Source organism: Astatotilapia calliptera, chromosome 19 (genome assembly GCF_964374335.1).
Source record: "Astatotilapia calliptera chromosome 19, fAstCal68.1, whole genome shotgun sequence".
In the NCBI taxonomy this organism is placed as follows: Eukaryota; Metazoa; Chordata; class Actinopteri; order Cichliformes; family Cichlidae; genus Astatotilapia; species Astatotilapia calliptera.
The window spans coordinates 19,346,555-19,361,480 of NC_137440.1; the positions used below are offsets into that span (position 1 = coordinate 19,346,555).

A 14,926-nucleotide genomic window follows, 5' to 3' on the forward strand; every position below is an offset into this window, starting at 1 on the left:
TAAACCTTCCTGTCTTTAAATACAAAGTGAAATAACCTGAGTCCTAATGGAGCAGACATCCCGCACGCACATAAACTGCGTTATTCATTTACAGGCTTTGTCTCTGGACACTCAATAATTCTGATTTAGAGCGATGTGGAGATTGTGCTAGTGAAATGTGTTTGCTTAGGCAAAGCAAAGCAAGGTCCATTTTTCAAACAGATGCTGTGTTGCCAGACTTTGACGTGCTGTTGATCAAATGTTGCAAGCAGGGGGAAGCGCTCTGTCATGCAGCTCATTTTTAAAAGTGTACAGAGAAGCAGAAACTTAAAAACCACCACTCCTCTCTTGTGGTGAAGCAAACAAAAGAAAAACAAAAATGCTGAAGGGATATAATGCGATCATGTCATTAATGCGCATGATTTTGTTTAAACATTTGCAGTCTTAAAAAGACTTTTGTTTCTTGTAATCCCATTTACATGTCATGCAAGAGGGCAGGATGCACTTGTTTAACTTTAAAGGGCAATAAGTGTGCACAGCAACAGGTTTCGGCTGTTCGGTTGATGTGTTCAAAAGTTACACCATCTTTTTAATGAGTCTCTATCATCTCAATGCTTTTGTTGTGTTGTAAAGACAAACACATGCACCTATATACATCCTCACAGAGTTCCTCTATTACTAACATTTCTGCCATCTTAACTGCAGAGAAGGCAGACAATGTTGCAGTGATTACCCAACAGCTGAAAGCCATTGAAGTGAAGTGAAAAAGAGAGCAATCGGAGGGGGGAGAGCAGGTTTAAAGACAGAGGAATTAGGACGGAGGGAAGCAGGGTAAAAGAAAAAGAAAGAAAAAGATGTAGAGGAGTGGAGGAAAGGACTGAGAAAGTGAGAGTGGTCACAACAAGCATAGGAATAAAGAAAAAAAGGAGATTAAAAATTATTTTGCTAAGGCTGGAGCCTCAGTAACAATGGCCAAAGTGAGACGTATAAAATGGGGCAAGTGTGTTATCAAAGATACTGCAGACAGCCATCTTTTGTTCATTATCAATTTGCCCTGAAGAAAATCACAACAACAATGATCACATTGTTACAACTGTTCCTGACTTCCACTTGTGTGGGTTTCATTTTTTTACCCAAACTACAATATTTGTTTTCTGAGGGTTTTGTGTTTCTTGTCTTTCAGTTCCTGTCAAAGGAAGGGAAATAAAATTGAAAAAGAAACAAAAACAAAAAATAAATAGAGCAGAAATGCAGATATCCAAGGCAGGCCTGGACGACGTTGATTGAATTTCATGTCCACACAAAACTGAAAGGATTACATTGCAAGCATCCAGCCTTTTTCCATTTATATGTACAAAAACAATTTTCTTTTGGGAATCCTAGTGCCTGGCGCCAGCATAACCTTTGTATAATAAACAGTGCTAAATAATTTGGATGTGAAGGAACCTTGGCGAGGACAGCACTAAGAACACTTGAGTATGAGTCCTTACAGGACAAAAAATGTTCTTTAGTGCAAGGACACGTTTAGCTCTGTGCTGGCAGCCACGCTCAGGAAATCTGACCTCCCCACCTCCCACTCTCCTCCGCTAGGTCTCAGGCCTTCTGCTGAACCTGCCACCACCGTCATCTCCACCTTTATTAACTTCACCATGGATCGTGATAAGAGAGTATTTTGTTTTGCACACAGTCACTGCCAAAACAAAAAGAAACAGAAGTAATGACATGCTAGGTTTTTCATGACCCAGTGTTCTCAAAATGCCACCTATAAAGTTTTGCGCTCATGATATCAGCTTGATTATTGCGTGATGCGGACAAAGCAGGGCACTTGTTTAAGCTGGGGATGAAAGCGAGGATCGTGTACAGCAGTCAGTCAGTCAGTGTCACAGAAAGACTTGCATCTTGGAAAAATTGTGGAAGACTCAAAACAATTCTGTCACTTCTGTAAAGTTGACTGACGTGAGTACAGAGTGCTCCTCCAGCTGTTTAGACTTTTTCCCCTGCTCAGCTTTGCAAAACTGGAAACAAAGCAAAGCAAAAGATGAATAATGTTGCTGGAGTAGCTAGGTGGAACTATTAAACACAAGACAGCCAGTATCGTAATACTATCTGGTTACCATTGGCCGTTTACACTCTTTTCCTGAACTTCCATCCAGTGACATCAGGCATCTCATGAAAGATGGCAGCCGTGATTGATCAGGGACCAGTGTAGATCTGTCATGTGTCTCAGTCATAAAAAGACAAGTTTTTATGACTAAATGGATACGGCAGCCATTGTAACAGACAATAATATTCTGTACTCTAAGCACAGCATTATGATTTAAATGTCAGCCTTTAAATCAGCACTGTGATTTTTATTATTATTTCCTGCTAAGGCACCAGAACACTGCTTTCTGTGTTATTGTGAATTTGTAAAAAGACCATGATAGTATCATTATATTTGCTTTTGAAATACAGGTGTAGGAAAGAGGAGAGGGAGTCTATAACCATGTAGAAACGAGTTACACAAGGTATCATGTGTGTAATTTAAAAACTTCAAAGCTACTGTCAGGTACAACTTCTTAGTAATGGGTTGGACCTTTTAAAGCCTTCAGTACTGCTTTCATTGTTTTTAATGTTGATTGTATATGTTGCTGGGGACGTTACTCAGAGATTCTGGTCCATATTGGCATGAGTCGTACCACATCCTGATCCACTAAAACCCCAAGGTTGTTCTATTGGAATGAGCTCTGGTGACTGTGGAGGCCATTTAGGTACAAGAAACCAAGAAAGTGTTCACAAAGGTATGGTCATGGTTAACTGCAATAATCAGGAAGTCTGTGGATTTTAGATGACGGTCAGCAGAAAGCAATACTCATCAGACCAGGCAATTTTCTTTCAATCTTCTTTTTTTTTTTTTTTTGGGTAGCCTGTGTAGCATCCAGTCTACTAAAAGGTTCAATGTGTTGCGTGTTCAGAGATGTTCATCTCCATACTTTTGTTGTGAGAAGTCATTATTTGAGTTACTGTTTCCGTCCCATCATTTTGAACCAGGTTGGGCATTCTCCTTTAACCTCTAATATTAACAAGGCATTTTCTCCCAGAGGACTGCAGCTCATTGGATATTTTCTCTTTTTCTCACCATTCTCTCCAAACCCTAGAGATGGTTGTGTGGGAAAATCCCAGTAGATCTGAAATGCTGAGAGCAGCCTGTCTGGCACCAACAATCATGCTACATTCACATAACCTTTCTTCTCTATTCTGATGCTTGGTTTGGGCTTAAGCAGGTCAACTTCACCATGTCTACATGTTTAAATCAACAGAAACATATTCTGAAATGCCCAGAGCAGTGCTCACAACTACTGATTTGCTATTGTGCTTGCTAACGTAAAGGGGTTGAATACAACCCGCTTTTTATTGGATGGTCTTAAATTATGTAAAGACCAGAAATCTAATTTCTGTTTTCACTGCTCAACTTCTCTGATGCTGATCTGAAATAGGCAGGGGCTGTGTGATACAGCTGTTATTCTTTGGTAGCAAAAGCCGAGACTGCAGGCACTGTCTTGGCACTAGTCAGCCCCTTAATGTGAAAACACCACCACATGTCACCACCTTGAAGAAAAGTCACTGTGGCTCTGTTATTGTTGCTTAAGGCTTCATCATAGCGTACTTGAATGTAAAATGAAGAATGGATTTGCAGCAACCAAAGCACACTTAATCACCTTGGTAACTATCTCAGCAGTTAGCTCTGTTGGACGTGGCTTAAGAGTGAGCAATGGATTAAATGGATGTGAATATAAATACATTCTTCATCCACTGAGACAAGGTGCTGCAGGAGCATCTCTCAAGGGTTGAGGCCTGTTTTTGAGCAGAAACATGTAAGACTGCGGTGGGTAAAGCCATAATTTAACTTTGCTGCTAATGGCATTACTCTTGGGGTGGTCAAAAATTGGTGATTTAACAAAAGACCTATTTGATTTTTTTTTTTAAAAATCTGCAGTTAAGAATGTGACTATCTCTCCGTAACCCAATGTTGTTACTAAACAGTGACAATTGCCTCCCTGGAACATGCTTGGAGGGAGTATGCCTGGCATCCACATGCTTGCTGTGCAGTATTTTAACATGGGCTCACACAGACTTTGCACAAAGGTGCTGGGAGAACAAATGACTGAATGGAACATTTACTTTCTTACATAAACCTCTGTCCGGTAATATCTACTGCTATGACCCCCAGATAAACTCTCAGTCACAGCTCAGACAAGACACCACTATAGCTCAATACTCTCAAGGCTGGTCCTAACGCATATTGACCAAGCAGCTCTTCCCTAGCTTTTATACTGTCAGGTGGCTGATTCTCAGGAGAACCGGATGGCAGCTGAATTCAAGAAAGGGGCAGGGCGCATTCACCCAACATATGTCACCACACATGTGAAAATGGCATTAATTCAGGTCTGAGTCTCAGAGGGAACCTGTCAGTGACACCCTGATAACCACAGGTTGCGAAAAAAAAGTGTGTCTGCGACTGGTAGGTAAGTTATTGCTTGAGGTTGCTGGCTTTACAATTGTTGTGGTTGCTTATAGTTTGCATGGACGATGTTTACTTCTCTTGAAACACATGTCATTTATTCTTGAAGGTGTAGTGAAACTTGGAAAAAGTGCAATGCAAACCTGAAACACACTTCAAAGTAAAAGTTGAATATTTGCAGACAAGTCAGCATTTTCCATCCAAACTACAAATGACCACAGCAACCTGTTAGTGACCTCCAGCAGCCTCTAGCAACCCCTTGCCAACTGCTCATGGAGTACACACTTTTCCTTAGTGACTGATGATTACCGTGGGAATCACCGACTCGTTTCTAGACCTGAGTTAACAGAACAGCAATCAATTTCATAGTAACTCTCAGCAACCATTTGCAACCTGTTGGAGAATACAAATTTTCCTCATGACCGGTAGTTACGAGATGGTTACAGGTCTCTGGGAACTGTGTGACTGATTCTTTGTACAGTCAGTACATGACTGAGTCTCACTGGAAAATGCCCATATTAAAACTTTTGGTTTGTATTTATAAATTGCCTGGTCAGGACATAAGGCTTTATGTTGTTAATTGTCATTTATGTCCTGAATAAAATGCACATTAATGGATTTTTTCCCTTTTTGTGCTCACAGGCCACATAAAATGTTACCAGAGGCCAACATCTGGTTTGCAGTGAACACTTCCAGAACCCTGTTCCACATATTTCACATTTTAATTTAGTAGTAGTAATTTTTTGTATATGTGCTGTCTGTATTTGGTTTCCCAAATCTGTTATTTTCCTGTACTGAGTGTGTTTCTAATACTTTTAGAGAAAGTTCCCTCTTGTGACCAGGAGAGACAGAGTGCTCTGGAAGAGGCTCTGCAGAATCCTCGTGAGGCCATTTTCATCCCCGACTGTGGGCCTGGAGGCCTTTACAAGGCTGTCCAGTGCCACCAGTCCACAGGCTACTGTTGGTGTGTTCTGGTGGACACGGGACGCCCCATTCCTGGAACCTCTACCAGGTAAGATTATCAGAAAAATCACGTAAAGAAACAATATCATTTATTATAGTAGTTACAGATGTTTTTAATTGATTTGATATGCATGTCTGTCTGCCATCATATGAATAACTGACATGCTAATAACAGGACTACTGAAATGTGTTAAAAACAATAATCTGTCTAATTTTAAACAAGAGTGCTCTACGGTAGTTAATTTGAGGGCATCTGAGAATGAATGATTATGGAGTCATTATCACCAATCTAGGAATCCATTCCTGAAAAGCACATATTGGTTCCAAAATTTGAGGCAATCAATCCCCCAAAATAATTCACTTGGATCAACAAAGGAGAAGCTCAAGAATAACACACCTTTTTGCTGTAAGTCAGACTAAAGTGGTGGACCCACTGACAGACTGGTCAGTTATATTATCCAGAAAGTTTTGGATCCAAGCTCTCTTGCCAGTTCACTTGCCAAAGCAATTAGTTCCAAGATTATGTGAATTTCGGTTAGCTAGCTATAAACACTCTGTTTCTGGAATGACTTTGTTTTTAGTGCAGTTGCTACTGTTTACATTGCTTTGAGGAAAGCACAGTATTTTTTGTGCACGAGCTTCATGTTGGGGGATCTCTGAATTAAAAACACGTTCGAAAAAAATGAGTGTTCACTGCTCATGTTTTGTTTCTGTAAAATGTTTTCGTGATTTGTAATCAGAAGATGAATATTACAACTTCAAACAAGTGGCGAGACAAAGACAAAGCGTGGACTATAAGCATGCACTGGTGAAGAAATGAACTGATTTTGTTCCTGAAAAGGAATCGTCATTCTCTCTCTCCAAAAGGCTTAATGCTTTACAAGCTGAAGTAAAGACATTTTTCAAATTTGAAGATATGGTCTTCTGTTTGAATAGACAATAGCTCAAGTTTAGTTTCAAATCAATAAGATACCAGAAGGCATATTTATTTATTTTTTGACACCCTAGGATAAATCACTTGCACAACAGGAAACTTTAGACAGAGCAAATTCTGATCTGCATTTCAGAGCTCTTTTATGAAAACCCTGAGGTGATTATTCCTTCACATAAAAATACACTTGGACTAGAACTCATGTCATACATCCCAGTTTCTCTTCTCCAAACAGCAATGTGCAGAGTCATCCATCAGATATCCCCATCTTGGATCAGTGGCTGTGCAGACTGTGTGAAAAAATATAGAGTTGATAACTTGCTTTTGCTTAAAAAAAAAAAAAAAAAAAGACAAATCAAACACATGTGCTCCATTTTCCATCGTATTCACGAACCACTGATATAATAGCCAGGAGAAAACGAGTCATGCCACGCGTAATGCTGAACAGTTTGTTATGGCTTTGAAAGAAAAAAAAAAAAAAAAAGCTCTGTGCACTTCAAATCCAATTTATTTATCAAACTATAAAGAAAGGTTAATCACGGTCAACTGAGATGAAGGGAGAGCATACAGATCAAAGACAAGAGAGCAAGAGGTTGTAATTTGAAGAAGTCAGAATTTGAATCATTTGTTACATGTTGCAAATGAGATCATGGAAGACTAATTGGATTGTGGTGGTTTTTTTGTTTAGTTCGGTTCGGTTTTAGTTTCAGGTGATGATTTTTTTTTTCCTTCTCTAGCTGTTCAGATCTTTCGAAATCAACTCCTTTGATGTCTCCAATTTTTCACACTTTGCTAAGACAGATTTACGCTTTTCCTCTTCGGCTTCTATCTCATGCAGCCATGTGCTTGCCTCTTTGTAACAGGTACCAGACGCCTGAGTGCGATGGAGCTGCACGATCTCGAGTCTCGGACACAGAAGAAGCATTCCAAGGCAGAGAACTGCAAGGTCACTTCACTTTTTCACTGCAGTTCAATCCAATTTGGTTGTGGGAGTACAGAAACTTTCCATTTATTATCTGGTAGAATTTTTATAGCTGCTTTAGAGATTAAACTTGCTTTCCAAATAATAACTGTCAGTGGACTTTAATATCAAAACAGTAGCTTCTAGCCAACAACACAGCTTAGCTGAGGGGGAAAGCATCAATGTTTACTCCCTCTCACCGGGACTGGCTGCTTGTCATGGGTAAATGGAAGCTTCTGTAGCATGAAGGGATTGGCAAGTGTGGTTTGGTAGAAAGAAAATGATTTTTACATGAATCTGTTCACAACAATGTCTCTTTGCTGGAAAGAGAGATTGCTGCTTAAGTTTTTTAAATTTATTTTTTGGCACTTTGAGCACCACAAGGAAGGTGCATCATATTCAAGAGAACTTTTAAAGTCAATACTGCCAAAACAGAGAAACCTATACCAAAATATAATGTAAAAAAACTCTTTGTAGCTATTTAAGATGAATGATATAAGCAAATAACTGAAAAATAGTATATATACACAGAGATGTGGTTTGTCAATGTATACCTGTTTGTGGCTATTGCAAAAAAAAAAAAAAAAAAAAAAGCCCAGGTCCTACATAATAATCCACATGAATTCTGCTTTTAAATCCATGTTAAAGAATGTAACCTGGAAAGTTTTAAGTATGCACGACTCAGATTGCCCCCTGAGCCAGAGGTCGTAACATAGGCTCATACTCCTTTGCCCTTGTTACTGCTCACTTACTTTTGTTGCCCCTCTGTTTCCCCATCATTTAAGGCTGCATTGTAACTCTTGTTTAATTCCCCATCTGGTGAGTTTACAGAGTCAAGCATACTCCTGACTGTGCAGCAGATGTGTGGTATGTTTTATGGAAGGTGTTAGTGTTGTGGGGTGTGGTGGCAAGGCATGTGGGGGGGCTGCTGGTGGTGTTGGATACTGCAGGGAGCTGAGTGTAGATATTTTTATGTACTGTAGAGGGATGTTCTGAACCGCCACAACAAAGCATGATATTTCATGGCTGTCACATCAAGGCAATGGTGAAAAAAGAATGTTTAAGAGGTGAGGCTTAACAGCATTTGGCTACAGGTTCAGCCTCACCAACTACACATAATGACAATATTGCTTCTGTCCTTTTGAGCATATAACAGCTCGTCCTCTGAGACCAAAGGATGAGATCCATTAAGTTCAACTGTAGTAAAGTAAAGCCTTAGTTGCCTGTGGCTATACTTTGAATAGAATTGTTTAGGACAATGCAATTTGTAATGTGATAATGGTAAAGTCCACCAAACAGTAAAGCAAAATTACACTTTTCATGAATCAGCAAATGCCTTCAAATTGAAAGGTTGAACACATCCACATACATATGCCGCCAATGCAGTATTTACAGTGTCTGCTCTGTAGGTAAAGCCTGACTTTATCAGCTGGCCTGTCACAGATATACCAGTATTGCTGCATATATTGTTCAACACCCACCAGTATTTAACTTCATTTTAGGTGTTGAGAGGGGGGAGTGGGGGGAGGGGGGGGGGTCTCATTTGGAGTCTCTCAAGGGTAAATACCCTTCTTTATGTTTACACCTGCAACAATCATGTTTGTAGCAGCTTTCATGTGCCCGCAGCTTCTTTTATGCTGGCAGACATCCTGAACCACCTTGCCTCATAAGCTACATACAACATAACAGTTTGCGCTTCATAACACCCCAATTTAACACTTGGATTAAAGCACAGCGAGGTAGAGATTCTTCAAGCTTGTCATGCTGTAGGAAATGCTAATTGGATTCACCTGGCGGGGCATCAACCCGCCTCCCACAGACCGTCCTGAGCTAACACAAAAGGAAAGAAAAGACGTGAATGGTGCAGAGGATGAGGAGGCCACAAATCCTCAGAGAAAGGGGGAGGAGGGGGATCTACAGAGAGAGCTCGAGAGAAAAAAGAAGAGACTGAAAAAAAAAGGCAGAATAGGAAGATTAGTTTACAGTGCAGCTGCGTTTGAAGTTTCCCTTTAAGAGACACAATTAGGAGGGAAAATTTTGCACTGGTTTTGTGTGCTTTTAAAATACATCTGGGCAATTAAAAAAAGCTACCCAAGGTGTTCAAAATTGTGCCATAAAAGTTAACAGGTCTGCTCTGCTCAAGAAAGCTCTCTCATCACAGCACACTTCTGCCCCACCTCACCCATGTGCCTCAGCTCTGTGTTTTTGAAGTCTAACAAAACAGCCAAACAATGTATTTCACCTCTGTTAAAGCATACATTCATATGTTCATGTTTTTCACCTGGTCACTTTTAACAGATTTACTTGGTCACTAAGCTCTATATAAGGTTTTGACGGTCTAACAGACGTTTTCTATTTGACATCTGTCACAGTGGTTCACTGGTGTTGAAGGTTTAGAGGCTCTTCATTGCGGCCTAATGGCTCAAATTAGTTGTGGTAGGTAATTTTGGTGTATTTTTGTCTTTTATTTGCACCAGGCTGCCCTGAGGGCAAGAAAGTGGAATTCATTACAAGCTTGTTAGATGCCCTCACCACAGACATGGTGCAAGCCATAAACTCACCAGCCCCCTCTGGTGGTGGGAGGTAAGTAGCGTCACATACCACAGACTGACATATTGGCTGATTGTTCGTGGAAAACATTGTTTCCTTTTGGTTTAATGAATTGCAAACACAGAGTATTTCTATGACACACAATGTGAAGATCTGGACACTAGACTTCAGGAGTTACTATGCATTGGTGCTAAAGATGTGTGTATGATGGAGCTGAATGATATTTTGGAATAACAGTGTCCATATAGTTAAATACTGTAAATGCCTTTAAGGAAATATCAACTGTAATCTACTTTACATTTTTCTGGCATAACACATTATATTTTTCTTTGGTGATAAGTGTTCTGTGTTTTTCTGCCAGCTTTTATCTTCAGGGTGGTTGTTAAAATGCTGAATACAGAAGCATTTCTTTTAATGGACTTTTGAGAAGTAAAAAGTTTTTTGTTAATAGTAAGAAGCTGTGGATGACTGTAGACACTGCAAAATGTGAGCCCAGTCCTGGAAACTTCTCTGCTAGTACTTTACTGTAATTTAACAGTAAATTTGACCAAGTTGTGGCTATTGATGTGGTGAATGTCCCAAAAGTAATTCTGCCCTCACATTACTTTTTGAAGAGTTTCCATCAGATTTTCTTTTTCAGTTTCTGTTGCCTGTTGTATCTACTCAGGTTTGTGGAGCCTGACCCCAGTCACACTTTAGAAGAGAGGGTGGTGCACTGGTACTTTGCCCAGTTGGATAACAATGGTAGTCAAGACATCAACAAGAAGGAACTAAAGCCTTTCAAGAAGTACTTGAAGAAGAAAGCCAAACCCAAGAAATGTGCCCGAAAGTTCACCGACTACTGTGATCTGAATAAGGACAAAGCCATTTCCCTGCAGGAGCTGAAAGGCTGCCTGGGCGTCAGCAAGGAGGGTAAGAGAGGAAGAAGGAAGCTGAGGAGAAAACTAGGAAATCAAAATGACTGAGAGTGCTGTGCCAGCACAACCATGCAGTAAGACCATGGCTGGCCTCCTTCAGCAACTGGACAGAGATGCCAGTTGGCATTAGGAGCTCATCTGCAACTCTTTTATGGCTTTAGTCTGTTGTTAATATTTCATTATTGTTACATAGTTTAATAAACATAATTATGGTTTCATAGCTTAAAAATGTGAAGTCAGTCACAGTAAGACAGTAATTTTAAGTAAAAGATGAAGTAACTGTACTGCAAGTGACAAACAGTTGAATCAGTTCGCAGTCCAAAGAAGGCTAATGCACTCAGCACCCACTAATGAATATTTAGACAAGACTGATGCATTAACCAATCCTAGACACATACAGTCTGGGCAGGAAAACTGAAGTACTAATAATAAGTTTGCTCCTAATAGAGACTATTAGCATTTGTCAAACAAGCCTAACAACAACGACGATTCTCAGAGCAGCTGCAGTTCAAATATTTGTGGAGAGTAGAATTTTACTTGGTGCTGAATATTAAGAAATTATATTTTAAGCATTAATATCCATTAATAGCCAAATTACCTTAAGCACTTAAAATATAACATTTGCTGTGTGACCAAAAAAAAGACCCAACAAACCCAAAAAGAAGACATCCACTCCCATTAGGTTTAATCACAGTTTCTCTTTTTTGCAGGTAGCTCAACAACAAGTGGCAACCAAGGGACAAGGCAAGGGACAAATTTGTTCAGTAAGGCAAACTAATACGCTTTCACTAACTCTGCTTCTTGCTTCAGGAGCTGTAGTTGGCTTGTTGTATAATCCATTAACACATATTCGTACATGTGCAATGTGACAGTCTGGCGTATTTAAAACTAGTACTAGTGCATGCTATTCCCTGTGTGATTTGTTATCAACACACAATTACTTTGGCCCACTAGTTAATTACATTTTTTTGTAAGTCACAGCAACAACAAATAAATTATGACCAACTCATCAATCGACCTTTAAGTCCGTCCCGCTGCTCTTTTCCATCTTCCTGTCTTCTTCTCCTCTTGATCACTCTAACGGGATTCCCCTCAGTGAGTGGTGATTGATCCCACTGGTGCTGCTGAGTCTAACCGCCAGCCCTATTCAACGCCACATAACACTGAGGTCATGTGTTTACCCTGGCTCTGCCCTCCGGTGTCTGCAGAACAGTGGCTCTGAGCGGGCATAACGTCAGGGTTCTTGGACCCCGGGCATGGCTGCCAGGATAAACAGCCTCCTCTGCTGGAGCAGAGGAGGCTCGTCTAGCTGTTTCACTACAGTCACTGAATCTATCACCTTCATGCTTAAGAGCTGGAGGTAAATGGCCTGACAGCTTTATATGGCTCCTAATGCTGCCACTCAGGCACTATAAGCTGCTGATGATTGTGGAGAAAGTGAAGTATGAAATAAAGACAAGAAGAGGGAGAGAGCCTGCAGAAAGAAGCTAGAGCCTGTAAGAACATATGGCATTGTTCACTGTCTTGACTAAGAGACAGCCATTGTGTTCAGGTATGCCTAGCTGTTCCTTAATGGCCTAAGTGGTTTAAGTGAAGCTGCCTTTGTCAGCCCTTAAATCTTATCAGGCACTGTCCTCCGGATCGTCATCGGGTTCTTGCTTGATATATTTACCGTTTACAGTGTGTGCTTTTTGCTGAAGGATTTCAAGCATTTGAGGAAGAGTAGAGCTCATCTGTATGAGGTTTCTCCCTCCTGACATGTTGGCAAAAGCAAAGGAAAAATATCTAAATACCTTGGGAGATATTTCCTGAAAAGAGTGGCATCCATCCTCTGAAGACAGTGGAAACGTCATTACAGATGAAGCCAAGGCCAATGATTGTATTCTCTGTAATCTCTTTTTACAGTCAGTCAACTGGTAAGCCACAGGTCTGGAAGCTCAGATAACTCCTGAACAAAACACAAGAATGTTTCACTGTTAAACAAGTTGAGCAAGGTTAACAAGGTTCTTTTTTCCCCCCGAAAGGCTTAATTCCATTTAGAAATACGTAAACACATTTTACAGTAAGTGCAAACACATGGCCTTGTGCATGTATGAGTGCTCACAAACACCTCACAGGGTCATACACAGTTAAAGGATGTTGAGGATCTAGTGAGAGTGACTACAGAGGCCTTAGTTTGCAGTATGCATCACCTGCTGTCAAGAATAGCACGAGCTTTGTGAATGAGGATTTGCTCATTTTTGCTATAACACTTAAAACAAACAGGCTAATCAACAAGTTCTAAATGTGATGGTTTGTACATCATGCAGAACGTCATGTATTGTCAGATTGACAGCAAACTGAAGTCACTCCAGTGTGAATCACATGATGGGAATGTGATGGAAGGTGGTTTCAAAACCTGAAGGATTTATTTTCATTTTGTTTACAGAAGTAAAACCAATAGGATTTCTTTTTTTATGCCATCTACGTTAATTATAATCCTTTAATTAAAAATAAGTCTGTGGTCATATAAATATGTTTTTTTTAGTCTTTAAGCAGAGATTAGGAAGGAAACTAATGAGCTCATCACTGGAGGTATTCATAAACTTATTTCACCTGGCAGAGGCAAATAAATAATTCAGTGCTGTTATGTAGACGAGACGAGTAACAAAAACAGATGAGACAGTCTAGCACACAGAATTATGCTTTTTCTGTTTTCTGTCAAACTCCTGTCTTCCTCTTGTCTCCCTTAGTGCTTTCCTGTCTTCTTCTCCTGTTTGTTCTGGCTACGTCTGGCAGGAATGAAAAGAGGGCATTATTGAGCAGCCTTGGCACTGGGGATGCAGGGCCATTAGAGAACTCCTGCCCCCTCAGAGCCAACACCACTTGTGTTTTAATTACAGTGACATCAGCTTGACTTTCTGGATTCTGGGCTGATGTGAAAGAGGTCATCAGAGAGGATACTGACAGGAAAGCATTACTTCTTTATATCATTAGCTTCAGGAATTTGCTACAAAAGTCATTCAATGGGCTGTTTTTACCTAACTGAAAGTAAACTCAAGCCAGTGTATATCTCGTCTTAGCAAAGTGATTTCCCCCCTGCTGCCATTATGCACAGGTATACCATGATTCCCAGCTCTTGAGCCAAGTGGCTTTATTGGTCAGTCCCAGGTGAGGCCAGGCGATTCACTGCTAGACAGGATCTGCTTTCAGCTCTTTATCAGAAGTGGGGCCAAGGTGTCCAGGGAGAGGCTGGAGAGCTTTGTGTTGTTAATGGCACAGACAGTGTCCTTAGTGACTGGGAAGAGAGGAGGGAGAGGACCATTCGCTCCTCTGGAGCCTCGTAATTGCAAAGCCAATTCATCAGCACAACTGTCGCTCAGCTTCTCACAACAGAGACATTTATCTGAGCTAAAGAGAGGAACAGCATGACTTCAGTGGAAAAAGCTCTTAGGAAATATTGTGGACCTGCCTCAACAGGTAGAACATGCCACTAGTGTTGCCAAGGTAAAGGATTTATGACAACGAATACTACCACTTAAAAATCCATTAATGTGAGAAAGGACAAACTTTAGCCAAATACTTCATTTTATGTCTGAAAAACCATCCATTCATTCATCCATCCTCACTTATCCAGGTTTGGGTCATGGCGATAGTTACACCTAGACCTCCCTCTCCCAGGCCACCTTGTCTTACTCAACATCCAGGAAACATCCAGGAGGCTTTACTTGGCTTCTTTTTCAATGTGGAGATGTAGCAGCACCGCTGTGAGCCAACCTGAATCACAGAGGTCCCTTATGGAGAGACCAACAACTCATGAGGAAGCTCATTGTTGTTGCTTGCACCTGCAATCTCATTCTTTTGGTTACTAGCCAGAGCTCATGGCCATGGCCGTAAAGGTAGGAACATAGACTAACCAGTAAACTGACAGCTTCACCCTCAGCTCCGTCTTCAAGCCAATAGTGTCCGCCTCACTACAGATACCACACCAATCTGCCATCATTCTCCCACTTCACTCTCCCCACACTCGTGAACTCAAGACCCCAAGATACTTAAACTCCTCGACTTAAGGAATAGCTTGTCGATGACCTGGAGTTAACACTCCACCCTTTTCTGAATAAGAACAATACTCTGAAACTTTGACA

At 40.6% G+C, this 14,926-nt stretch overlaps 2 protein-coding genes across 17 annotated transcripts in view; one reads left to right on the plus strand and one right to left on the minus strand.

Moving 5' to 3' along the window:
- Positions 1 to 14,926, minus strand: part of ccdc177 (coiled-coil domain containing 177) — a 170,051-nt gene that overhangs the window by 54,852 nt on the left and 100,273 nt on the right. For 2 of the 3 annotated variants that reach the window (XM_026152108.2, XM_080293706.1), the window contains one exon: positions 12,596 to 12,750. In XM_026152108.2, coding sequence (XP_026007893.2) covers positions 12,596 to 12,655 — 60 coding nt within the window. In that variant the 5' untranslated portion in view covers positions 12,656 to 12,750. Of the gene's footprint in view, positions 1 to 12,595; positions 12,751 to 14,926 lie in introns of those variants that run through there. The other variant, XM_026152110.2, reaches the window with a different exon arrangement.
- smoc1 (SPARC related modular calcium binding 1) overlaps positions 1 to 14,926 on the plus strand; it is a 62,105-nt gene that overhangs the window by 39,589 nt on the left and 7,590 nt on the right. For 9 of the 14 annotated variants that reach the window (XM_080293708.1, XM_080293710.1, XM_080293711.1 and 6 more), the window contains 5 exons: positions 5,300 to 5,492; positions 7,238 to 7,320; positions 9,813 to 9,918; positions 10,553 to 10,797; positions 11,513 to 11,546. In XM_080293708.1, coding sequence (XP_080149834.1) covers positions 5,300 to 5,492; positions 7,238 to 7,320; positions 9,813 to 9,918; positions 10,553 to 10,797; positions 11,513 to 11,546 — 661 coding nt within the window. Of the gene's footprint in view, positions 1 to 5,299; positions 5,493 to 7,237; positions 7,321 to 9,812; positions 9,919 to 10,552; positions 10,798 to 11,512; positions 11,567 to 14,926 lie in introns of all 14 variants that reach the window. The other 5 variants (XM_080293709.1, XM_080293713.1, XM_080293712.1 and 2 more) reach the window with 1 other exon arrangement.